A 27,017-nucleotide genomic window follows, 5' to 3' on the forward strand; every position below is an offset into this window, starting at 1 on the left:
AATTTCTATATTTCTGCATAAATTTAGTCCCAAAAGCAGACAAAGTGAACCCAATCAAAAACAGTAGACACAAATAGTATACTTGGAAAATGTTCCAGTATTATATATCTTTGAGAGACAAAAGTATGTGAGCGTCTAAGATTAGTATTTAGGTCACTTTCAAGGTCAAATTCAAGTCTATCTGATTTCAGTCAATGGGATGACATTCAGGTCCCCATGAGTCTCCTATTTTTTTTTAAAGAACAGAGATGCATCAAAGCCTGATGTTTATGCTGTGTGTTTTTGGAGTGGATCATGGTAAAAACAAGGGAAAATACTGAGGCCTCCAGAAAATGCGTTATTGTTGCTCATCAGGCTGGAAAAAGTTACAAAATCATCTTGAAAAAGTTTGCACTCCACAAATCTATAGTTAGACAGACACATGTACTGTACTTTAAAGTACCACCTGAAGAGATAGCTCTTGGTTAAACAGTTGTAGAAAGCAAATTATTTACGTTTACATTATTTACTGCCAGAATTCACCCAAATGATGTTGGGTTCCCTTTTGAGTCTGGTTCCTCTCAAGGTTTCTTCTTCCTGATATCTCAGGGAGATTTTTCTTGCCCCTGTTTCCTCTGGCTTTCTCATTAGGGATAAACATTAAATTTCATTTTAGATCAGATTTCATGAGAAATTGAAAAGATATAGGGTTAAATAAGATGCATTTAGATTGCCTTAAATTAAAATTCTGTTTCAGTAGCACAGCGCTGTGTCCCCACTAGTTTCTGCAGAAGCAACCTTCCTGTCTGTTTCCTCACTCATATTCAAGACAAGGCCAGACAATCGCAAACATTTTCAATTCAAGACATTGTCAAGGAGTCATGGACCCCAATGGACTAAAACCTTTTGCATCTGGAACACTTTAAGCTTAACTGCATTTCTCACGCACAAAACCTTTGTATGCATTGTTAAAAATTTCTAATTAAAAATTACAATTTTTGTTATTAGAGACTGACATGCCATATCTTTATGATGCTTTAAATTTGAGAACAGTTAGTAACTCATTAAAATAGAAACACATTTTTGTTGTTTGGTTTAATTTCAGATTTATTAAGAGTGTTACATTCTGTTAATGTTTGAATTGCAAGCTACTTGATAACTGTTGTTTCAAATGCATGTTTATTTGTTTTTCTCATGTTAACCACAAAATTAATGAGTAATTATAGTATTTTATAATATTATTTAACTGACATTCATGATGTCTAACCCCACCCCCAAGAACAGTATTTCCAGGAATCCCCTTTGTAAATTCCCATGGGATTCCTGGGAAAACTGGACCCTGGGGAAAGGGAAGAAAATGTGTATTAGACAAAAGGAGGTAAGTAAAATACATTTTACATTTATACATTTAACCAAAGCTCTAAAAGCTAAACCATGCAAATTACTGAACCAAATAGAGAAAATTTATGTGCTGAGTTAAAAGGCTGAATAATAGCAACTGGAGGTGCTGCTATTTTTATTCACAACTGATTAGAAACTGAGGGCACGGTGGCTTAGTGGCTAGCATGTTCACCTCACAACTCCAGGGTTGGGGTTCGAATAAAAAGATAATGCAAATGCTGATGAATGCTTACAGTAGCAGTGTCCCTCTTCCCGTGCTACAGTGCTTCATCTCAGACTCCCAACTGACCAGAGATGCAGCACTGCACCTTGGGCCTGAGGACTTGTTCACATTCAACCTGATTTTCATTGCAGGAAAAATTTATTTTTATCCTTAAAAGTGATAAAAGAATGAGTACAGTAACCCCAAGCTGAATATATATTATATCTTTTCAAGTTCTTACTCTTACTACTTCCCAAATTGTAGAGCATTGGTTGTTGATTCCTTTTTTGTACTTTTTGGATATTAAAATCTCTGCTAGGCCTCTGAGCTTTGTCAATTGCAGCATTTACAGTAAAATATTTTTTATCTCCAGTGGCACAAGTAAATTTGTGAGCTGTATTTCACTGTACCACAGCACAAACAAACCATATGCAGGGTCTTCACCTTCCCAGAATTAGACATGCATTATGGTAACTCAACAACCGCAGAAGAGTTCTGTTCCTCAACCAGCAGTAACATGGACAACTGTGAAAAAAAAACATAATTACTTTTAATTTATTTGTCTTATTATATTCATATTTAAAGTCAAATTGTAGTTTAATATCACTGTTTTATACTTTCTTGCTATTTCAAACTAGTCCTAAAGTAATATAAGTTCAGTTAGTAAATTGTAGCATGTTTAATTAGTTTGTGTGTGTGTGTGTGTGAGAGAGACAGAGAGAGAGAGAGAGAGAGAGAGAGAGAGATGGTGATAGACATGCCAGACTTTACTGTTGTTATGTTATGTGGTATACCATGGGTGCAAATGTCACTGGCTAGAAAATAGTAACAAGAAAATTGTCATACCTGCATAATGAAGAATTCATCATAAAATTCTAAAATCACTTGTTCATCTGTACATCTGTAGTGTTGTAAATACTCTGGATTGGATTACATAAACAATGTATCTCCACTAACAGAAATAGCAGAGTATTTATGTTGACCAAAACTCAATAAAAAATGCAACAAAAAAGTTCCTGGGCTATTCCTGTGCATTCTCCAAGACACCAGAGTATTTAGAGTCTCCTTGAGCCCATATAAGGAATTCTGAAAGAATCTTATTTTGGGATAGTGGAAAATGTAGCTGTGGTTGTGATAAACACTTCAACCTCTTATGGCTAGTGATTGTGGCAGAAGATGGTTTGTCATTGCTAAGCATAGTTGTCCCTCCCCTTCTGTCTCTGTGTGCTGACTGCATACATTCCCTTTTCTAGTCACAGTCAGCTGCAGTATGACATAAAAGGCAAAAAGGAGCAAAGGTGATGGAGAAGCCAAGAAATGAAGTCATTACCAATTGCTAAATGCTTATTATCATGGAATGTCATTAATAAACATTATTATAGCTAAAGTGTTATATGTGACTCAACCATAAGCATAAGCAAACATTGGCTTGAATGCAACAACAGATATTCTTATTTTGTGTCTCAGATTCTGCCATTGCTTGTGATGTCTTTTTAAACTTTTGAACTACAAAAATTCTATTACTGTATAAAAATGCTGGAGATATCATAAAATAATTGTTTATATATATATATATATATATATATATATATATATATATATATATATATATATATATATATATATATATATACACACACACATATAATTAGGCCCTGTGATATACATTGCATCATGTTATCTTGAGATTTACTGCTGTTCAAATCTCAGATGTGGCTTGATCTCCAAAAACATAGCAGATACAGTGTTTACATAGTCAGGGACTCTGTGCTGATAATGTAGAGCAAATGCTCCTGCACTTGCAAACATTGCCTTTTAAGGTCATGTTTCTTCTCATCTCCTCAAATAATCACAACAAGAAACATGAGGGATACAGGATGATGGGCTAGCTTTTGCTAATTATTTCTCTGCTACATGTATATCACATTTTAATTTCCGATAATTCAGGTAATATACAATATAATGCTCTGCTTTTTTATCTTATTTACTTGGATATTTTTTTTTTTTATTTTGATGTCTGTTTCTGTGTGATCTTTAGCTGTCTTAACTGGAGGTTTTTACATTTACTGCACTTGGCAGATGTCCTTTTCCAGAGCAATGAACAACAGTGCTTTTAAGTCTCTATCAAGGAATACATTAACACCGGTTCACTAAATTACAGACTTAGGATAGCATCGCCCTAAAACTCTGTTCAGGGTTTGTGTGTTTTTTTGCTCTATAAATCTAACAAAATTCAAATACCAAAGAGTTAAAGCTTACACATTGTTCCTTACATTGTTACATACTTATACTAATGATAAGGAACATTTTGCATCTTAAATTCCAATTTTATTTAGCTGTTACTTCTGCTACATCTCTTTTTATCAGACCTTTTGTTTAAGAAACCCTTATTTAAAATCAATACTGTAACGACAAAAGAGGCTAAATCTAGAAGTAATGAGGATTAACTAATTAACTAGAAGTAATGAGGATTTCGATTAACTGGATGTGTGGAAACATTCCAAAATATATACATAACTTAATCCTAGCTTCTCAGTATGAAAATAACTGTGAGCTGTTTATTTAATTGTGTCATTTAAATATTTTGGATGAATCCCAAATGAAAAACCCAGACACATTTCTGTTCATGTGAAAGTGACCCAGGGATCAGGGATTTGAAGGGGCTTGAGAAGGGGACCAAATGACAAGTAAGGGAAATCTGGGACTTTTGGGTCATGTGAAAGTGTTTGGCTCTGATGGATCCCAGACTTCTAGGAAAATAATGTGCTTCCTCTCCCCTTCATAGTTTCCAGTTCATGAACTTCCTTCACCTTACTGTCTAATCTATTAATATGTCAAATGTTCATTTAGTAACACATATTGTATCTGTAAAATAAAAGGATTATTTATCTATCATCTGACCAGATATTTAATCAAGAAATGTTTCTATAACTATTTTCTCTGAGAGAAACATGTTTTGGTATGTACAGTAGAAAGCTGACACTTTTTGTGCTCTATTAGTCCTCCTCATTTTTTGTTTTACTTACCTAATTGATGCAAAATGTAACCTGCTTGAAATCTGATTGTATGCATTTGTTTTATATATCTATAAAACAAATGCATACAATCAGATTTCAACCGACATAGACAATCTAATAATGCCTAAGAAGTTGATGTGTTAAATCATAGCTACTGTAAATCAAAAAAGTTTTAGTGATTTTACAGGTTTCATATAACTGATATTTGTCACAGTGGCAGATGAAAAAATTATTGGCCATATATTGAAAGTACTCAAAGTCAAATTTAAAATATACATTTACCACAATAAATAATACTGAGTTAAAAAATGTATATCAATGTGATGTGTATGAGGAAAACTTACCTTAGGCTGGTCCAGTGCAGATAAGGGAATTTATAAAGGTCTGCCTTTAACATACAGTCTAATCAAAAGAGTTCTGCTGCCTGGACAAATGTGACATTAGTGGAAGTATGTTGTAGGTAGACAGCTGTGTAGTTCAAATGGACCCTGCTATCTAATGTCTCTACTGATGGAGTTTTGCAAGAAAACCTCTCAGTTAAAGGATGCATCACATGGGGAGGAAATTTTTTTTCTTTTACCTTATATGAGGCAAGAGGAAGGCATACAGTAATAGCAAGGGAAAAAATAAAAAGGGAAATCCTCCAGATGACGGTGATTGGCTCCATGTGTGTGAGCCTCTGTGTGAGCCTCCATGACCCCAGGAAGTGGCCGACAGTGTATGAGTAGGAGAGAATCTGGAGACTGCTGCAGCTGGGGAGGAGCGTTCAACCTGGAGGTGGGTCTGGTTTTTCAGCTGTGGAATGCCCAATTGACAAATTTCATATTTCTTCTAAATTTGGAGATTTCTGTCCATACTAAGCAATCTTACATTTCTGTCTTGGCAGCTCTGACTGTGAGCACATGTGGAAAACATTAACAGTTCTCATTGTCATTGCATATAGAAACATAAACTAAAAATTCCTGTAAAGTTACAATATTTCCAGACGGTTTCATTTAAGGCAATTTTACCCATATCAGAGTAGTATTTATTTACAGAAAATAATTATTTACTTATAAATATTAAAGTAAACTGCTGTAATGTTATATGTTATATATTCCTTTTATAAATGTTACGGTAATTTTTCACTAACGTATTTATATTAGTCACCTATTACTATATTTCAAGAATATCCAAACCCCTTAATAATGTTTGCTATTGTATTGCATTTTCAGCTTCATCAAACCAGGAAAGAGGCAATTAAATTCACACTTTGAAAGGTAAGAACTTTTATAACTGTCTTCTCCTTTAAGTATCCATACTAAGAGGAAATGAACACTTGTACCTGTACTGTAACTTTATTTACAAAATGTTTACTACATAATTGCCATTTATTTGTAAACAAACATCTTTCCCACTTATGAGAGATGTATGAAATTCCACAACTGCTGTTAAGCATGTAATTGCATGTCTATTGAAGTTTGAAACAGCTTCCTTTTCTGGCCATAAAATGAATTCAATACATTATTCTGTTGTCAAAATCATTCTTAAAGGCTATCTGAAAAAAAGAAATAAAATATAAGCTAAGCATGAAAAAGTTTGGAAGACATTATGCGAAAATGTGTTAATGTCCACAATGTATGAACGTGTTTGTGATACACTAAACTATCTTAATCAAGTAGGACTACATTTACACATTTTATGAATTGCATACACATATAGTGTATAGTGTAGTATACAGTATACAGGTGCATCTTCATTCATCTTCTACCGCTTATCCAAACTACCTCGGGTCACGGGGAGCCTGTGCCTATGTCAGGTGTCATTGGGCATCAAGGCAGGATACATCCTGGACGGAGTGCCAACCCATCACAGGGCACACACACTCATTCACTCACGCAATCACACACTACGGACAATTTTCCAGAGATGCCAATCAACCTACCATGCATGGGGAAGGAAACCAGAGTACCTGGAAGAAACCCCCGAGGCACAGGGAGAACATGCAAACTCCACACACACAAGGTGGAGGCGGGAATCGAACCCCGACCCTGGAGGTGTGAGGCAAACATGCTAACCACTAAGCCACCGTGCCCCCCACTTATATTTTTATACTTTCATATTTTATATAGTTTCTTTTTATATAGTTTATACTTTTTATTTATCTACCTCCTTTTGATTATATTTCTTATCCGAAATTGGATTCCTTATGTTTGAATACCGGACAGATGCAAAAAGCATTTCACTGCATGCCGTACTCTGTATGTATGTGTATGTGACGAATAAAATTTGATTTGAAGGAAACCGCAGTACCCGGAGGAAACCCCCGAGGCACAGGGAGAACATGCAAACTTCACACACACAAGGTGGAAGCGGGAATTGAACCCCGACCCTGGAGGTGTGAGGAAAATGCTAACCACTAAGCCACCGTGCCCCCCTCGGGTGCATCTTAATTAATTAATTAATTAATTAATTAGAATGTTGTGGAAAAGTTCAGTAATTCAACTCAAATAGTGAAACTCGTGTGTTATATAAATTCAGTACACACAGACTGAAGTAGTTTAAGTTTCTTTGGTACTTTTAATTGTGATGATTTTGGCTCACATTTAACAAAAACCCTCCAATCTCAAAAAAATTTAATAATTTTTTAAAAAAAAACATTTTTAGTGAATTGCCAAATCCTGCTATAAAATGAAATTAGCATCTTTAAAAAGCTGGTCAGCAGAAGGAAGCATTAAGTGCTCTAAAATTTCTTGGTAAACGTGTACAGTGACTTTAGTTTATAAAAAACACAGTGGACCAACTCCAGCAGATGACATTGCAACCCAAATCATCACAGACTGGCACAAAATAGGCAAATACAGCATGTAAATGCATTTTTTTTTTTTGATACTGCAAGATAACATTTGTTAGGTATTGCTTTAAGAGCTAAATACGTGCACTTTTTTTAATCAACAATTATTTGTTAAAATTGTAATGGTGTGTTGTTTGAAACTCTTTGATCCAGTTTTATTAAAATTGTTTATTAATACAAACTCAATTTGTGAATGTGCATTAACTATAATTACAGTACAGGTATTTCATAAATCACCCTAGCTTCCTGTTAAACAGCCTACTGTAACTCAACCCACTTAAGCTTATAACAGCATGCTCAACTAAACAACGCACAGTCATTTAAGACAGGCAGATACATTAATGTAAAAAAAGCATACTTTTAAATTGTTTTTTTAAATTGCTTTTAAATTAAAATGTTTCTTTCGCGCCATCATTTGTTTCAAAAACTAATGCAACTGAGTTAAACACCCGTACGTTGATAAGACATTAAATCATAACCATTTACATTTGTTGCTGTATCAGTTCAGTGATTCACACATGCGCAGTAACAACAGCTCATCGGTTCTCAGTATGTCAGACGCGTCCGAGAGAAACAGTTCTCAGTTCAGTGTACTGATGATTCACTGTATCAGTTCAATGATTCAAGCATGCACAGTATCAACAGCTCATCGGTTCTCGGACGCGTCCGAAGAAACTGTTCTCAGTTCTGTACTGATGATTTGTTGTATCAGTTCAGTGATTCAAGCATGCGCAGTATCAACAGCTCGAGCTCACAGTTCTCTCAGCACAACATTTCTCAGTTCAGTGTACAGGAGTTACATATACTCCGGGATATTAGTTTATTTAGAGTCGGAGGGGCTGTCAGGCATGACTGAAAGTGAGTAACTTTAGTAACTTGTGGATCAACGCTGACTCAAGACGCAAACTGTTTAGAACGAATCAGTCCGATTTGGTGAACTGGTTCAAAAGAACGATTCGTTCACGAACCGACCATCACTACACCAGAGAAAAAAAAGAACTCTGAAAAAAAAAAGGTTATGAAAACAGTACAATGGTTGATGATATAAACATAGTATTAATGTTTATAAATAAAGTGCATATGTGTACAGTGTTAGTGTGTAAAATGGAAAATGTGCTGTTCAAAAAGTCCAGTTGAGGTTGTGGATGTTCTCAGTAGTTGAGTACTAGTGGGTTCAACCATGTCTTGGTAAAGCAGAGGAAGTTGCTGTCCTGAATGTCCCTATGGATTTTAACATTGGCCCTAAGTTTGTCAAGCTTGTTTTCCAGAGACTGGACATTGGTTAACAGGATGCTAGGCAGGTGTGCATGTCCACTCAGCTTGTTCCTTGAGGACACCACTTCAGGTCACATCCTTTGTTACACCTCAGGATCTTACTCGGCCAGCATGAGTCCGGGTTTAGAAACAACAAAAGTTGAGTGGATTATATAGATAGAAAAATAGAAATAAGAGTGACTCTCTCTACGTGATGGTGTCCTAAGCAAAACAAACAAAGCATGGTTGGAGCAGTTGTCGCACTGGCACTCTTGTGGAAATGCTTTTTAAATGTTTAACCTACATTGGCAATTTATCTGGGTACAAAGGCAACACAAACAAGTTAAGCCATTATAAGAAATTGAACTTTTGGCTTATCCTGTAATACAAATGTAATGATAATATTCAAATCCTAGCGCTGCCACTGCAGGGCCCCTTATACTAAACCCTTAAGTGCACAGTTGTATAAGTAAGCAAGTCACTCTGGATAAATAAAGGTGTTTGTATTAATTGTTGGTAGCATCTTTTACAAAGCTCAACAGCCCATTTATTTCAGGCTAGAAGAAATGCACTTTGGAAGTGGCTGTTGTGGCTGCTCATATCCTAATAGAGAGGGGCAGTAGGCTGCTTTAGTTTGGAGGTAAACTAGGAACCTGTTTTGGGATTGCCATTGGCTGTGAGGAACATCAAAGTGGTGTGTGGTCAGAATTGCAGGAATTGTAAAATATATGAGAGAAGGTAGAAGACAGAATTAATACAGGATATGATTATAGCAGTACCCTTGTTAGGTTACAGGTTAATTCCATGGACCTTTCTGTAACCTCTCTGGACCTCTCTAAAAAGCAGTAAGGAAAATGTATTCTAGGATAGTGTCTGTGCAGGAACTGAAAACACCCAGGCTGAGACAGTGTGGCAATATGTATAGGAGTGGTAAGAGGTAAATATTCAAAATGTAAAGACATATCAAGATGTTTCCACCTATAGAGCTGTCAAAATGTTTTGTGTTTTTCCACACCTTTATGTGTAAACTCCATGGACCATTGTATGTGAATTTCCTAGCAGTTCTCAAATACTCAATCCAGCTCATCTGGTACCAACAACCTGTCACGTGCATAGAACGAAGTGGCAGAGGATCCAAATGCAAGTGAAGATTTTATTTAAACAAAGCACAAAGTAATCCTGGGCAAGGCAATGACAAGATGAGATGAGATGATATGAGATGAGATGAGAACCACGATCACACGCAAAAGCCATAACTGGACATGGGAAGAACATGGGAAACACTAAGAGTTAAATACACATGAGGAATCAATAACAAACCAGAACAAGAACACATGACTAAAATTTTTAATTTTGAAGCAGAATTTGTATAACTGCAATATAAAAGCTGCTTTTCTGCTCTAGTCGAGGACTGAAAATATATGAACATATTAACTAATTACAACATTTATTACTGTATTAACTGCTCTTATAACCAAAGATGGAAATAGATGCAGCAAACTAATTTTTTTTTACTTATTCCACTATGAATACTAATTCAATTACACATTATTACTTGTGAGTCCATAAGGTAATCTTAAAATCTTCTAGTCACAAGAAACACTAGAAGTGCATTTATACCCATGCCCCAATGAGACAGTCATACAATGACGTGTTTAGGTTAAAGTCTTTTATAGCCTATTTAACAAATATTTATATCGTTAACTCTTGTTAACTAAGTGCAAGGTTAGGCCAATATACTTGCTCTAACTCTAGGAAAATATTTATTTTATTTAAACTTGCAAGTATTATCCTCTTGTCAGATGTTGCATTCAAACATACCAACATTTTACATTTAGACAACTATTCTAATAACACAAGTAATAAATATACGTAAGTGCTCAATGGTAAGGGCCTGTATTAGACAACTTTTTTTTTTCATATCCCAGAGCCTCTTTCACTTTATTAACCTTTAATAAATTACTTCCACAATTTAGAACTCGACTAAAGATGAATTACCCCTTGCCCTGCTATTTCTTTTAGTAAGTATAAAACACCCTGGGATAGCAAGTGCAGTCTGTCACAAAAGAAGTCTAAGATAATGCACTGTACCTTCAGTAAAAGACCTGCTGGAGGATATAACAGCAAGGTGATCCCATAAAACAGATGCTATCAAAGCATGAAAAGTAATTCAATGATCTAGAGCATTTGGCAGATGCCCTTATCCAGAGCAACTTGCATTTATCTCACTTATACAGCTGAGGGTTAAGTGTCATGCTCAGGGGCCCAACCTTTGAATCGGTTAACATTCATCAGCTGAAAGATACTCATATAGATACGCATATAGATAAGTATTTGCCAGTTGCTGGCCAACTTTGGCAACATTTGCAAAAATTTTAGAGCATGAAAATATTCATTATTGGTCTTTGTCAACTGGCTGTACCAACGGATTCATGCTCAATGATGAAAAAAAGGTTGTTATGCTGGTTAAGTTGTCAGTGCCAGGTCACATAGACTAGAGAGCATTTTGATCAGATTAATTGGGGGAAAAAAACATCGTAAATGGTGTAAGCACTTTGACTACATTGTTTGAATGTACTACTGCTCACCAAAGGCTTACAAACAAAATTGGAAAAAAGTACATTAATATAACACACCCTGCCTTGGGAAAACGCTCTATAAAAGCTACTTCCGTCATAGGCTAAAGAGGATTTAACTCTCCTCTAAAACTTTAAGACTTCTCCAACCATGGACTTCTTATCAGGTAAGAGCATTATTTTAAAAATCATTCACTTCATTTATATTAAATTATTCATTCATTCATTCATTCATCTTCTACCGCTTATCCGAACTACCTCGGGTCACGGGGAGCCTGTATGTATCTCAGGCGTCATCGGGCATCAAGGCAGGATTCACCCTGGACGGAGTGCCAACCCATTGCAGGGCACACACACACTCATTCACTCACGCAATCACACACTAGGGACAATTTTCCAGAGATGCCAATCAACCTACCATGCATGTCTTTGGACCGGGGGAGGAAACCGGAGTACCCGGAGGAGAACCACGGGGAGAACATGCAAACTCCACACACACAAGGTGGAGGTGGGAATCAAACCCCAACCCTGGAGGTGTGAGGCGAACGTGCTAACCACTAAGCCACCGTGCCCCCATATTAAATTATGTTATTTTGATATTATCAATATATGGGGTTTTAACTTAAGAAATATTCAGAAGATGGCATATATACATTTACTTAACTGGTCATTATATATTCAGATATAGGTTTATATCTAAAGTTTAATTTTCAAAAAAACTAAAACCACAACGCTGTTTATAACTCCCTTTTCCCAAAAGGAAAAGTTTCAAGAAGAGTTTAGCACTGTAATTCTTTCAGCAAGGAATTCTTTTGATTAAGATTTGGTTTATTGGAAATTTTTTGAACATCTATATAATTCAGCTGAAAAACAGCCAGGTCTCAGTAAAATGAAAATAAAAGCATAAATATACAATCACTAATATAAATTGTAAATTGTTAAATCTGTAGGTCATTTATTCATCCCAAAAAAACATTTTTTTTTGGATCCTATGGGAGAGTCAATAAACAAAGAGAACAAGTGAATGGAAATCCCAAGGTAACAAATTTTAAGGGTATCATTGCTATAGGTATAATGTGCATGCATGTATGTACTGTATCTATATAGGTTGTTTTGTTTGTTTTGTTTGATTTGATCATTAGTCATGGAAAATATGAATATAGCTAGTTTGGATACCAGGATGCAACTACCGTTTTCATGTATTGTGTTCTGCCCTAGTAATAGAGGTAGGTAATTTTTTCTCAAGCTGTTCCTGCTACACTATAAAGAGATATCTCTAAGTCCCAGAATATATTGTGTGGATTTTTCTTGTTGGAAACCTGACCCTGACTCTTTGTGTGATGACAAACTATTTCAAGTCAAGTAGTTTTTATTGTCATTTCAACCATATATAGCTGACTCTGTACATAGCAAAATGAGACAATGCTTCTCTAGAACCATGGTGCTACATAGAACAAAGACAGAGCTACATAGAACAACACAGAGCTAAGGACATAGTAAGTTAGTCCTAGCCATATAGAGTGCATCTGTGCAGTTCAGTTCAGTTATTGAGTAGTCCGGTGGCTTGTGGAAAGAAAATGTTACACAGTCTAGTCGTGAGGGTCCGAATGCTTTGGTACCTTTTTACAGATGGCAGGAGGGAGAAGAGTGTATGTGAAGGGTGTGTGGGTTCATCCACAATTCTGTTGGCCTTGTGGATGCAGCATGTGTTGTAAATGTCCGTGATAAATGAAAGAGAAACTCCAATGATCTTCTCAGCTGTCTACTGAAGGGTCTTGTGTTCCGAGATGGCGCAATTCCCAAACAAACAGATGCTCAGGATGCTCTCAGTGGTCCCTCTTTAAAATGTAGTCTGGACTGTCATGCCTTCTTAACCATTGTTGCATCAGTCAGCTGTATGGTCTGGTCTTTATCAGCAATCAATTGAAGACATTGGCAGGGAGGAATTAGTGTTGGGTCTATGGAGAATTTGCGCTGACCCATGAGTTCCCAAGCTCTCGGTTGCACATACACTATAAACTGTTGTAGCCAGAGGGAGGGAGATGATAAATTAAATAATTTTTTTCCTCACTGTATCTCTAACATCTATCCCTATCCCTAATAAGCAAGAGGATCCAGGCTCAGAAGGGATATACATATATATATATATATGTATATATATATATATATATATATATATATATATATATATATATATACATATATATATCCCTATCCCTAATAAGCAAGAGGATCCAGGCTCAGAAGGGATATATATATATATATATATATATATATATATATATATATATATATATATATATATATATATATATATATATAGTGAACCCTGAGTCTCCTATAACCAGAGCTCTTTCAGGTTTTTCAGCAGGTGCTTCACTGAGGAGAGAAAACCTGTTAAACATGTGAAGTGGAGAGAAGTGGTGCTCCTGTGGCCAAGCCTTAATCTAATGCCGGAGTTGGAGGGTTTCTAACTCCGCCTAAGGCCAGGGTGTCAAATCCAAACTCTGTAAGGGCCATGCTGAGGGTTGTGAATAAAATCAGGGGCCGGACATATATTTAGAAGATTTTTTATTTATTAAAGAAATAGTGTATTAGTGCCTGTATTAAAAAACTCAATGTTCATTAAGGGGAGCACGGTGGCTTAGTGGTTAGCATGTTCGCCTCACACCTCCAGGGTTGGGGTTCGATTCCCGCCTCCGCCTTGTGTGTTTGGAGTTTGCATGTTCTCCCCGTGCCTCGGGGGTTTCCTCTGGGTACTCCAGTTTCCTCCCCCGGTCCAAAGACATGCATGGTAGGTTGATTGGCGTCTCTGGAAAATTGTCCCTAGTGTGTGATTGCGTGAGTGAATGAGAGTGTGTGTGTGCCCTGCGATGGGTTGGCACTCCGTCCAGGGAGTCTCCGTCTCCCTCCTGCCTTGATGCCCAATGACGCCTTAGATTGGCACAGCCTCCCTGTGACCCGAGGTAGTTCGGATAAGCGGTAGAAGATGAATGAATGTTCATTAAACCTTATTGATTAAAAAAAGGTTTTAAATCTAATTTAGATTTGGAACACATTTAAGCAACATCTTTGTCACAGCACAGGCTTCATCAAAACAAGAAATAAGGTCTCTGATCAGCATAACTGCATAAAACAGTACTTCAGTAGGCTACTTTAAGACAGTAAAACAATACTTTAAAACAGTACTTTAAAACAGTACTTAATACAGTACTTTAAAACAGTAGCTTAAAAACAGTTTAAAAACAGTAGCTTAAAACAGTCATTTAGAAACAATTTCAATTTCAGAAAACTGTTTTGAAGACAGGCAAGCAGGACATATCCCCGCCCCCCCGACTCGGCTGCACTGAGTCTGCTCTTCTGAGAGTGCTAAACAATATTTTTTAGCTACTGACTCTGGAGATTCTGTGGTTCTAGTTTTACTGGATTTATCTGCAGCATTTGATACGGTTGACCACTCTACACTAGAGTCATGGGTGGGACTATCAGGCACAGTTTTAAAATGGTTTCAGTCATACCTATCAAACAGAAAGTATATAGTTAAACTGGGTAACTTTTCCTCCTCCTCTGCCCTGCTGTCTTGTGGTCTTCCTCAAGGTTCTATTCTGGCACCTTCCCTGTTTTCCCTGTACCACTGGGCTCCATTCTGAGGAAATACGGAGTGTCGTTTCACTTTTACACGGACGATACCCAAATCTATTTACCTTTTAAGAAAAATGACCCCTCATCCATTACATCCTTTTTATTGTGCTTAGATGAAGTTAAAGCTTGGCTAGCCCAAAACATTCTGTTTTTAAATGAAGATAAAACTGAGGTGATAGTGTTCGGCCCCACAGAAAGTGTAAAGGTCCCCAACCCTGACTTAGGATGTCTTTCCGTTTTTAGGTCTCCGCAGGTACGGAATCTGGGTGTTCTCTTAGATGAGTCCTTAAAATTTGATAAACAAGTTTCCGCTGTCATTGGATCGAGTTTTTATCAGCTACGCATTTTATATAAAATTAGGCACTTTTTAACTGATAAAACCTTTGAGATGGCAGTACATGCTCTAATCACATCTCGTTTAGACTATTGTAACTCTCTATACTGTGGTGTTGCCAAAAATCAAATTAACCGTTTACAATTGGTTCAAAATGCTGCTGCCAGATTTCTTTTAAAAAAGCGCAAAAGCGATCACATTACCCCTCTTCTGAGGACTCTTCACTGGTTGCCTATTGATTACAGAATTCGTTTTAAAATACTTTTATTTATTTTTAAGTCCCTGCATAATCAAGCTCCTATTTATTTATCTGAGTTATTACATCCGTACTCTCCTTCCAGAAGGCTAAGATCAGGCAACCAGAACTTCCTCTCTGTTCCCTTTTCAAGACTCAAGCGTAGAGGGGATCGAGCTTTCTCAGTAATTGGGCCACAGCTTTGGAATGATTTGCCAATAGAAATAAGATTAGCACCCTCTCTGACCATCTTTAAGTCCCTTTTAAAAACGTATCTCTTTTCCTCTGCAATTCTATAAGTTTTTCTTTTCATTTTCTTCTTACTGTTTCTAATTGTTCTATTATTGCTTGTTTTAGTGTTTTAGTGTGTATTATTGTATTGTTTAATTCTATTTTGCTTTTTATTATTATCTTCTGTCTTAATATCATTTTTTATTTATCTGTGTATTTTTTTACTAACACTTTTTTATTGTACAGCACTTTGGTCAGTCCTGTGGCTGTTGTAAATGTGCTTTATAAATAAAGTGATGATGATGATGATGATGATGATGATGATGATAATTATTAATAATAATAATATGGGAGAGTTGTTGTTTGGTAAGGATCACTGACTGCAATTTAACCAAATACAAAGTATAATTAATTATTATTAATAATGTGTGTGTGTGTGTGTGTGTGTGTGTGTGGGAGAGAGAGAGAGAGAGAGAGAGAGAGAGAGAGAGAGAGATATTATGACTGGTGTTGTTTATTGTATGTAAGTGTTTGTTGCCTTTTTTGAACTCCTTTATCATTTGTAATGTTGCTCGACTAAGAACTCCAGGGGAGACGCGCTTGATTCCTGTCCGGTTCCATGGAGACAGCAATGCGGACAGATACATTTTGGGCGCTGCGGCATATTAAATATATGATAAATAGTCAAAAAAAAATTCTGCGTGGGAAATATGATGTGTGGCGAGAGAGTGTAACAAAAGACCAAAATGCGTGACTGTCACCCTCAATGCATGACACTTGACAGCCCTTTAACCACCACATGGCAACAAATGGTATTTTATGTAGGTTTACAGTACATGCCAAACATAAGAAATTAGGCATTTTTAACTCTTATCAGACACCTGCATCTTTTCTTAGAAACAATATCATCTATTTTAGGACTAATGTCCTTTGCCATAGCCACTTTCATTACGGACACCAGATGCTGGTCTGTGAGGCGGGATATATCCATGCTTCCATACTGATCATGTTTTGTTTCAAAATGCCTCCTAATATTATACTCTTTAAAAACCGCGAGTGCCTCTTGACATATGAGACACATTGGCTTTTCTTTGTACTCACAGAATAAATACTCTGTTTCCCAACTTGGTTGGAATTGCCGATATTCACTGTCCACTTTTCTTTATTTAGACATTGTGCTAGTCACCTGGCCCACTTCAGATAGAATTTACGTTGTTTACAGTTATTCATTCATTCATTCATTCATTTTCTACCGCTTATCCGAACTACCTTGGGTCACGGGGAGCCTGTGCCTATCTCAGGCGTCATCGGGCATCAAGGCAGGATACACCCTGGACGGAGTGCCAACCCATCGCAGGGCACACACACACTCTCTCATTCACTCACGCAATCACACACTACGGACAATTTTCCAGAGATGCCAATCAACCTACCATGCATGTCTTTGGACAGGGGGAGGAAACCGGAGTACCCGGAGGAAACCCCTGAGGCACGGGGAGAACATGCAAACTCCACACACACAAGGCGGAGGCGGGAATCGAACCCCCAACCCTGGAGGTGTGAGGCGAACGTGCTAACCAGTAAGCCACCATGCCCCCGTTTACAGTTATTCGCTTAGCTTATTCTCTGAGTTGAGTGAAGCACGGCAGCGCCACCTGTGTGTCAATGTTGTAATTGTCACAGATGCATATTTAAACAGAGCACGGGCCACATTACAATGATGACCAGAATTTGCAGTAGGGGTTCAGCGAAAAATCGGCAGCTGGCAGCAGGAAGTAGCTGCCATTGGCAGCAGGAAGTCCTGCCGTATTAGGAGGGAGCTGCTATTTCGTGGCAGCCAATCAGTATCATCCAACGTAGTAGCAACCAATCACATTTAACTGGAAGTCAAGCGACAGTTGCGCCGGCGAATCTTCAATAATGCCGGCGGTATTTGGCTCGGTAAGTTCGTATATTAATTATCAGATTAATAAATAATTGTTGCTCTGTAAGTTGGATTTTATGTTAGAGACAGTGAATCTGTGACTACTTGAATTGGTTAATTTAATCATTTGTAGAAACGCAGCTTGTGTACCGTGTGGTCCTGGTTTGTGAGGGTCAATCATTAACTTCAAATACTATTGCGTTACCATTACCATTAAATATTAGCGTTTGTTAACATGTTAACTTAATCTATCTGGATTGTCAAATTTGTCTTTAGTTTGTTCCAAATTCAGAAGTCTGGTGGATACTTCACACTTAAGTCTGGTGGCACACTTCTGCTGGCTTGACAGTACGTATATATTTTTTTCTTTTGCACATTTGATTTAAATGTTGTTAAAATAGAAACTGAGAAATTTAATGGTTTGGCAACATGTCTTCAATTATTCTTTTTAATCATGCTAATTTTTATACTCCTCAAATTTAAATATTCAGGTGTAACAAATTGGAGCGAGAAGTCTGTGACATGTCAAGAATACTACCAGATGTACACACTGCAGCCCTGCAGACACACAATGAAATTTACAAGAACTGCTTACCAGGTGTATAAATTATGAATGAAAATGTGATCACTGCTAGCTGCTTAATGACACAATGCAATAAGAATAGTCATTCATGTGGCTGCATCCATGTGTAATAAGGTAATAAGGTAATTTGGATATTAATGTCACAATTTTCTTATGAATCCTCTAGGTTATGTTGGAAGAGGAAAACGAGGAGAAATGCAAGCTTTGAAACACAGACAAGAATGTATTGAAATACTACAAATGTAAAACTGAACTTAAATGATAGCAAAATATGATTTTAAATAAAGGCCATTGAGACAATGTTCTTTTTTCTTTTAGACAGGACTTTATTAATGAATGTTTATGTACATTTAATAAATATACAATATGCTTATATAGGCATTCATGTATGTATATATTTCATTATTTAACAAACATGTACACTCATTCATAAATTATATTTATACACGTACAAATTCATAATTTAAAGTGTAGCTTAATGTTTGTTTTTTGTATCATTTCTATGATCTTCGTTGCTTGATTTATATTTGATAAAACTTTTTAAATCAAATACAAAATAATTACACATTTAAGTATTTTAAATAAGTACTAAAATTAAATATAAATTGATAATTTATTAATAATTTATTTGCCTTGCTAAAAGCGTCATCCACCTCCAACTTCCGGTTATTGGCGACAGCTGACAGTGTCAGCTACTTCCTGCTGCCAGCTGCCGATTTTTCGCTGAACCCCCTCTCAGAATTTGTTGGCGGGCCATGTAATTAAAAGTCGTGGCGGGCCGTGTTTGGCCCACGGGCCTTGTAATTGACACATGTGGCCTAAGGCATCTAGATATACACATACAGAAACTACGCTATTATCATGATCGCTAATCCTCTCTAGTGTCTGGATGTGAACCTCTAAAGCTGAAATCTTCTCCGTCAGAAGGCTAACTAAACAAAATTTATCACAAGTAAAATTAACACTAATTAATTATGAAAGACAGAATGACTAAACATCCTGCAGCTCACACACTGGACAAGCTGAAGGTTTCCCATACGTACCTTTGACTTGAATCAGATCGGAAAATTAAAAAGATTCGAAGCTGCTAGATGTTTGAAAGCAGGAAACAAAAAAAAAAACGTCTCCCAAAGAAGAGGAATAAAATTAACTGCGATAGAAAAGTAAAGAAATTAATATATACGAAAGCGACAACATAAAATATTAACAAAAAAAGAGAGAGGAAATAAAAAAAAAACAGTATAAGTTAAATGCAGAGGAAACTCACGGTAAACGATTCAAACACAGGAAGTGATGTCAGTCACTAAACCTAGGGGTTCACATACTTTTGCTTCTCACAGACATAATATTGGAACATTTTCCTGAATAAAGAAATTACCAAGTATAATATATTTGTCTGATCTGTTTGATTGGGTTCCAGTCTGCTTTTGGGACTGAAAATCTGTTGATGTTTTGGGTTATATTTATGCAGAAATATAGAAATTTATAAAGGGTTTACAAATATTCAAGCAACACTACATAGTGATATAGAAAATGACAACATTATTCCCCACGTTAACGACGACATGTTTTGTGCTGGATTTAGAATTGGTGGAAAGGTCTCATTCCAAGGTTTGTGGTAGCCTAGTGGTTAAGGTGTTGGGCTACCAATCGAAAGGTTGAGTTTGATTCCTACATCCACCAAGCTGCCACTGTTGGGGCCCCTGAGCAAGGCCCTTAACCCTGTTGTATAAAAATGAGATAAAATTTAAGTCGCTCTGGATAAGGGCGTCTGCTAAATGCTGTAAATGTAAGGTGATAGTGGGTCAGCCTTTGTTGTACTAGAAAAGGGTTTATACTGTGCAGTAATTACATTGACTGGATAAACAAGACAATGAGCAAAAACTAGTGATTGTTATCAGTAGTAGTTTGAATGTGTACCAGTTATAAGCAAATTTAGTTTTTGGTTTTATATAATTTGAAATAAATTTCTAGAATGTTACAGGTTTAGACAAAGTAATGAGACATTATTGTCCAATAAATGTACTTAAAAAATTTAAATGTATAATATTAAGAATATTTTAATTACTTTTCACATATAGCACAGATGACTTGATTATATGCCCAGCAATCAAATGCTGTTTTAAAGAGCATGAATAAAATGTAAGTAAATTAAATGTTGTCTACAATTTATTACAGTGTTTTTTACAACTGTATATTACTGTACTTTTATCTTTGTCTTTCTGTGTATTTATGTAAGATCTAACAAACTTTAAATAAGGGATATTATTTTAATACACTTTATATTGGACCGCTTAGAGCAGTTCTGTTCATTTCAACAGTTATTGCAAATACAATTTAGACACTATTTCATTTTCCATGTTGTTTGTTGATTTGTCTTCATCAATTTCAGTAACATAGCATCCAAAACAGCATCAGTTTCAGTAAATCATGTAATATACCAAGTGCACCATGATTCGTGACCAGCCCAGTGCAAATTTCTCTTGTTCATCAGCTCAGTGGACAATTTTGTATTTCTTTCTATTGCAAATTCCATTTTATTATGTGGAAAAAAGAAAATAAACTCCTCTACTTGACTAGAATTGTGTGCAGTGTTTTCTTTTTCATATATCGCATCTGGAGCCCTTTAAATATTGCTTGTGTGAATGTAAATAGCAATTAGATATCATGCTTATTATTATTATTATTATTATTATTATTATTATAATTAGAAATATCCTTATTAATTTAACATTAATCCCAAATCCTTCAAACAGACTTTGTACTTTTATACTTTCAGTTTATTTATCTAAACCCCCATGTTTATACTGCTCTTGAGTTTTTAGTCCCTCTGTTAGCTTGGTTTTAGACACTGCATTAATGTACTTAAATTTTAATCTTTAATATAATCTTTAAAATTATGAATGATTAATTTTTGTCAGTTTATAGAGTTAATGAAAGGACAAATTAATTAGTTACGTTGGATAAAAATGATCAAATATGAAATAATTTATTTATAATTTATTAATATATTAATAAATATATTAAATTTGTTTGTCTTTCATCTGCATTAAAACGGTATTGGTACAGGACATACCCTTTACTACAGGCTCACTGTAACTAAACTAAATACATTTACTAAATATTTATAACGGTATAACCTGTTTTGTGCATCAAATTGAATTACATGTTAGTAAAGACTTTAATTGTCCTTGCTACAGATTGCCTGCACTGGCATTTATTTAATTGGTAAATTCCTTATAACTGAGGGTCTTATTTGATCATCTCAATAGTGACTGTCATTTTAATTCACCCTTGAGCAACTATTAAAATATAAGCACTAAGCTAGACAACCTAACTTTATGAAGCAATTTTTTTGTTTGTTTCTGGTAAACGGATTAATAGAACTCCCATTTTCCCTGCATGGCTTTTATAATCTCAATCAACTTGCAAATATAGAGTTTGCATACATGCCTAATATATAGTGAGTAAAATGAACACTATTCAGCTCCCCTTTATAACACTGGGTTCTGGAAGTGCATCTCGGCTATCACATGCAGCTTGATTTTAAATATCTCAAAACAAGCCCCCACAAGGCTGCAGAATTATTCTCTCATGGTACATGTTATATGAAATTCTTATATATGATTCTGTTCAATAATGTCACTATTATGAAACTATCACTAATCACATTCACTACTGTCCCAGCTGAAATAGGTTTTCTCATCTGACCCGAGCACCTTCTTACACGTTTGCTGTGCCCCCACAAGGCTTGTTGCAAACAGAACTTCTTATGACTTTCTTCCAACAATGGCTTTCTTCTTGCCACTCTTTAATAAAGGCCAGATTTGTGGAGTGTATGATGAACAGTTTTCTTGTGGAAAGATTCTACCACCTAAGCTGTGGGTCTTGGTAGGTTTTCAGTTGTGCCATACTCCTTCCATTTTCAGATGACAGATTGTACAGTGCTCCGTGAGATGTTTAAGACTTTGGATATTGTCTCATAATCGAACCCTGCTGTAAACTTCTCCACAACTTTATCCCTGACTTGTCTGGTGTGTTCTTTGGTATTCATGATGCTATTTCTTCAATAATGTGAATGTAACAACCTTCTAAAGGCTTCACATTACAGCTGTATTTATAGTGAGATTAAATTACACAAAAGGTGGACTCTATTTACTAATTAGGTTACTTCCGAATGCAATAAGTTTCATTGTATTTTAATTATCCATAAAAATATGAATACTATGTACACCATTGTATAGACTGATGCTCCCATCTTGTGGTGAAATATGTTACTACAGTGTAATATAGCTACAGTGAAATGCTATATTACATAACATTAGCACTAACATTTTCAAAGCTTTCTTATCTAGAAGATACCATTTACATGTCGCTTCATAATAAAGCTTGCTTTACATTTGCAGTACTATTTCACAAGCTTTTCTCCAATAATAAACAAACATGTTTGTCTAAGGGCCTTTACAAGGCCCTTAGAGGTCTGTCTTGTATACATTTAAAAAAAAATAATACCACAAATTACTTAGTGTTTGTTTAGAAATAATAAGAACAACATAGTTCTATATATTGATATGAGGTATAGGCATGTGTGTTCACTTCTTCAGGTCCACTTCTGTACTCCAGTACAAGTCTTCCTACTGAGTGAATTAGCCAATTATAGTAGGTGTGTGACTGCCATTTTTGTTGACCAGATTGGCTTGTGTTTTGTCTGGTCAGAACCAATTTTATAAACCCATCCTTCATATGAACATTTATAACTGAACTAGCTAGCTCTTAGATGCATCTAAGAGACCATGATGCTTCTTTTCCTTTATCAACAAGAGATTACAGTTTACAGTAGTTTTCAGCCATCATATTCTCACCTGTATTTGGTTTACCATGATTTAGCTTTGTTAGTCAATTAACTAAGAAAAAGAAGAGGCACATTCTCCCACAGTAAGACAACTGCAGACTTTCCAATTAATCTTTCACCATCAAGAATAAAAAGTTGTTACAAAAGCCACAGTTGCCAATGAGTTTAATTTGAAGTAGGGATTATTTTTTTTCAATTTGATAATTTGCTTTCAGGTTATTTTCTTTCATAGTTGAAATAAAACCACACATCACTTCCAAATCTACACCTTTGCATTTAATCCTCTTTCTTCCCATTCTCCCTTACAAATTTAGTGACTGGTGGCAGGGTAAATAAGATTCCAGTACTTTGTGTTGTGCAAATTCTGAAAGTGTGGTATGCTGTATGTGCCCTTACTGTCAACATAGTTTATTAATTCCTTAATTACAATAAAATGGGATTGGTGCTTTTTCTGCAAACATAAAATTAAGGATGCAAGGTTTATCCCATTATTAGTTGTGGATTAAAATAATCGATGCTAATGAATATTCAATATTCAGATTATAGCATATTAAAGGGTATAGAGATTCTAGTCCTAGGTAATTAGTAAATATATATGTACTGCACACACACAATAATAACTGAAGTACAAATACTCTGAAGGGGCTGCATTAAGAAAAAAGTTGAGATTTTAAATTATAGTCTGGGTCAGGGTTTCTCAGAAGTAATTTATTCTGACATGCTAAAAGGGAATAAGTTACACTTCATAGAACATCCAGCAATAAAATACTTTAAGCTGGTCAGGAGTAAGGGAGAGGAAGTTGGTGAGGGAAAAAAAGAGCAGGATGCGGGGTGGGGGACAACCCTGAAAACCATGTTACTGGTGCATTGTGGATAAAATCAGAAATTGAAGCTGATCTTCCCCAAACATATACAAAAAGAAACCCTAGAATATACTTTCTGTAATAACAAAACAAAAAAAAAAAAGAATACGGTGCAAAAAACCACCACAAAAAAATAAAAAAAATAAAATAAAAATCTGCTCACATTCCAGTGAGTGTTCTCTAACAAAATGAGCATCACCACAAGGAGCAACAAAATCACCTTTCCCCAAACCAATTTAAAAGAAAGCGCTACAAAACATTTTTCATGATTAAAAAAAGAACTGTGGCTATCAGAGTTTTTGTTATGTGATGGGGAAAAAAAAAACAATTTATGTATTTTTTTTCTAGGACTTAACATATAGGTTTACTTATGTGATGTCTAATTTATAATGAATATGCTTCTGTTGAGTTCATTCTTTTATTAATTTTTATATTTCTGAATATCAAATACAATAACTGTTAATGCAGCGTTCTATAGAGAAATCTAGTAGTCACTAGAATTTTTCATCTTCACATTAGAAGCTCTTCTACAACATCAAAACAGGCAGAACCTTGTTATCCTCTTCTTGTAAAACATATCTGCATAGGAATAGTCAGGATTTCTTTTATAACAAGATTTAATGTTAAGTTTTGGAGAAAAACTGTTCAATCTGACAGTCTGAGATAATGACAACCAGTAATGTAAGACAAACATATTCCTGAAAAAGTTTTCCTAAATGAAAGAACTTTAACAAACTTTGTTTTACACTCAGAAAACCAATTGTTTTCTAATGTTTTGGAATAATCCTGGAAAGAGAGGGAAGGCAGGGACCGAAACAGGATAGAAAATATTACAATTTTAAATTTCATACCAAGCCTGCCCTCTTTGTGAATATACTATATACATACCAATATATAGATATATGCAGAGCATGGTACCCATATAACCTGATTACATATGTAGTATATGAAATCTATTCTTTTAAGAGGAAAGGAATGCCTGATGTGAATTTGATTCTAAACGCTGGGATGTGATCTGAAGGCAAATCCTGCTAAGACCTCTCTTCTCTTCTTACATTAAACCGCTTTAATGCTTAGAAACCTGAGAGAGAGAGAGAGAGAGAGAGAGAGAGAGAGAGAGAGAGAGAGAGAGAGAGAGAGAGAGAGAGAGAGAGAGAGAGAGAGAGAGAGAGAGAGAGAGAGAGAGAGAGAGAGAGAGAGAGAGAGGTTAAACATCAAGTTAAATTGCACCACTGCAGTCAATGTAGCTACAACACCTGTAAAACTCAAAGACTATTTTAACCTAGTTATTTGGTGCTGAACAAAAGTACAGTAAAGTAGACTTAGATCTGTTATCAAGCTAATCAAGTCTTTATACCTTACAAGTATTCCCATAGTGTGGAGTACTTATAAGAAGCCTATACATGCAGTATAGTGTTCTGTTTAGTAGCTAATCTTGCAAACATTAATCCAGAAACTCCCAACTTGTAGAAAGATGTCAATTTTGCAAAACTTGTTTGCTCTGCCAAACCCCAATGGAACCTAATACTGTTAGGCACATGAGAACTAGTTGGCCTGTGACATAGCCATATTAATTATATGAATTATTATGTTAATTATGCATTACTGACCTAAAGGCAAGTTAAAATATAAATGTTTCCAACATTATTCATTTTGTATCAAAATGAGGCACATGCTTGGGAACAAGACAAAAAAATTCCAGTGAGATATTAACAAATCATTAAGTCAAAGTTATCTGCTCCTTTGTGCATGAACTCACACATGCAAGACACAGGCCACTTGGCTAATATCTCTGTGATTTCGTGTTTGTCATTTACAAGACCAACTAGTCATCATGAGGGATGTAGTGGAGCTTTTCTGTGGTGATGGCTGATAAGGCCAGTCTGTGCACTGTCAGAATGTCCTCAGACAGTAAGGGCAGGGGATGATGGCTAGCAGCTGGGAGTCACAGGCTCTGACTTTCTGAGCCCTGAGACAATGCTCAGCTGTAGCAGTCCTGATGTCTCATAGTACTCTGCACCTTTGTGAATGGATGGGCACCACCTTGTACTGTCCATAGCAGTCTCTTCCAGTAGTCAAGGTTTAATGTAAAAGGCCTTTAGAGAGCCCTTCAGAGTGTCAGTGTTTTTGTTCTGGCTGCCACAGAAACGCATGAACGGCAGAAGTTTGCCATGTAAAAAAATTATAATAATAAAATAAATAAATGATATATTTATTTATATTTTTGGGTAGCCAATTGTCTAAAATACACATTACATGACCTGCCCATCTAAGCTGTGACTGCATCAGGGTAGGTCAGCACAGATGAGGACCTCAGAATCTTGCCATTTGATGGCAAGTGAGTAGAGCTTAGAATTAGCTTCCTTTGTGTATCCAAACTTGACAAAAATGATCCAATCTTGTTAAAGTAAGCCTGATTAAACAGATTAGATAGTAGAATACCCCTCAGAACAACATAATGCTGTGAGGCTTGAAGGCTAATAACTTAGAAAACAGCATACATGCCTTCAGGGAGAGAAGTACATCAGGACTGGGAGCCCATTGGACCTAACAAAAAAGTTAAAGCATCAAGCATTTTTTACGTTCTCGTAGGTGGGAACAGACGATCAATTACACAGCTCATGGGACAAATAAATGCCACATTCATTAACACAGTAGCACAGGAGGTGACTGGTTGATAGCACTGTGCCACATGTTTACCAAGTTAATTTTAGTCTGCAGTAAATGCCAAATGATTGTTCTGTTATAATATACTAACGTTTCTAAATTTTGTAATTAAAAGTGAAGTAGAAATTAGATGTGAATAATTTTTTTCACCTGTATTTCACAAATTAGAAAACATGTATTAAAAAAAATGTTTAAATAAGAATCAAGGTTTCATTTGACTAGCCCTTATATTTTCCACTACCACACACAATGCAACAATGGCAAAACAACAACTAAATACAATGCTGTAATCCCATAACCCCCATAGCAACTCCTTCAACCTATATAGTCCATACAGTATCTTTAGGTACTTTAACGGTAAAATATTGAATGAAGTTTGAAAAATTAACAAAACACAAGGTTTTATAGTTTTTAGGGCCCCCAG

The 27,017-nt window shown here is 35.8% G+C and overlaps 2 protein-coding genes and 2 long non-coding RNA genes across 11 annotated transcripts in view; 1 reads left to right on the forward strand and 3 right to left on the reverse strand.

Annotated features, from left to right (window-relative positions):
• The window catches only part of hdac3 (histone deacetylase 3), a 448,843-nt gene that overhangs the window by 249,756 nt on the left and 172,070 nt on the right, over nucleotides 1-27,017 (reverse strand). The gene's annotated exons all lie outside the window — the stretch shown is intronic.
• LOC132855477 (uncharacterized) lies at nucleotides 2,260-5,103 on the reverse strand. The gene is made up of 2 exons (XR_009649343.1): nucleotides 4,944-5,103; nucleotides 2,260-2,845 (listed from the first exon to the last, which is right to left on the reverse strand). It is a non-coding gene; the product is annotated as an uncharacterized LOC132855477 (long non-coding RNA).
• LOC132855478 (uncharacterized) lies at nucleotides 5,249-7,449 on the forward strand. Its single transcript, XR_009649344.1, has 3 exons — nucleotides 5,249-5,376; nucleotides 5,814-5,858; nucleotides 6,879-7,449. It is a non-coding gene; the product is annotated as an uncharacterized LOC132855478 (long non-coding RNA).
• Nucleotides 23,751-27,017, reverse strand: part of csnk1a1 (casein kinase 1, alpha 1) — a 35,998-nt gene continuing 32,731 nt past the window's right edge. For 3 of the 7 annotated variants that reach the window (XM_060885409.1, XM_060885405.1, XM_060885413.1), the window contains 2 exons: nucleotides 26,432-26,473; nucleotides 23,751-25,007 (listed from right to left, as the gene is read on the reverse strand). In XM_060885409.1, the coding sequence (XP_060741392.1) occupies nucleotides 26,451-26,473 (23 nt within the window). In that variant the 3' untranslated portion in view covers nucleotides 23,751-25,007; nucleotides 26,432-26,450. Of the gene's footprint in view, nucleotides 25,008-26,427; nucleotides 26,474-27,017 lie in introns of all 7 variants that reach the window. The other 4 variants (XM_060885410.1, XM_060885406.1, XM_060885411.1 and 1 more) reach the window with 2 other exon arrangements.

Source organism: Tachysurus vachellii, chromosome 13 (genome assembly GCF_030014155.1).
Source record: "Tachysurus vachellii isolate PV-2020 chromosome 13, HZAU_Pvac_v1, whole genome shotgun sequence".
In the NCBI taxonomy this organism is placed as follows: domain Eukaryota; kingdom Metazoa; phylum Chordata; class Actinopteri; order Siluriformes; family Bagridae; genus Tachysurus; species Tachysurus vachellii.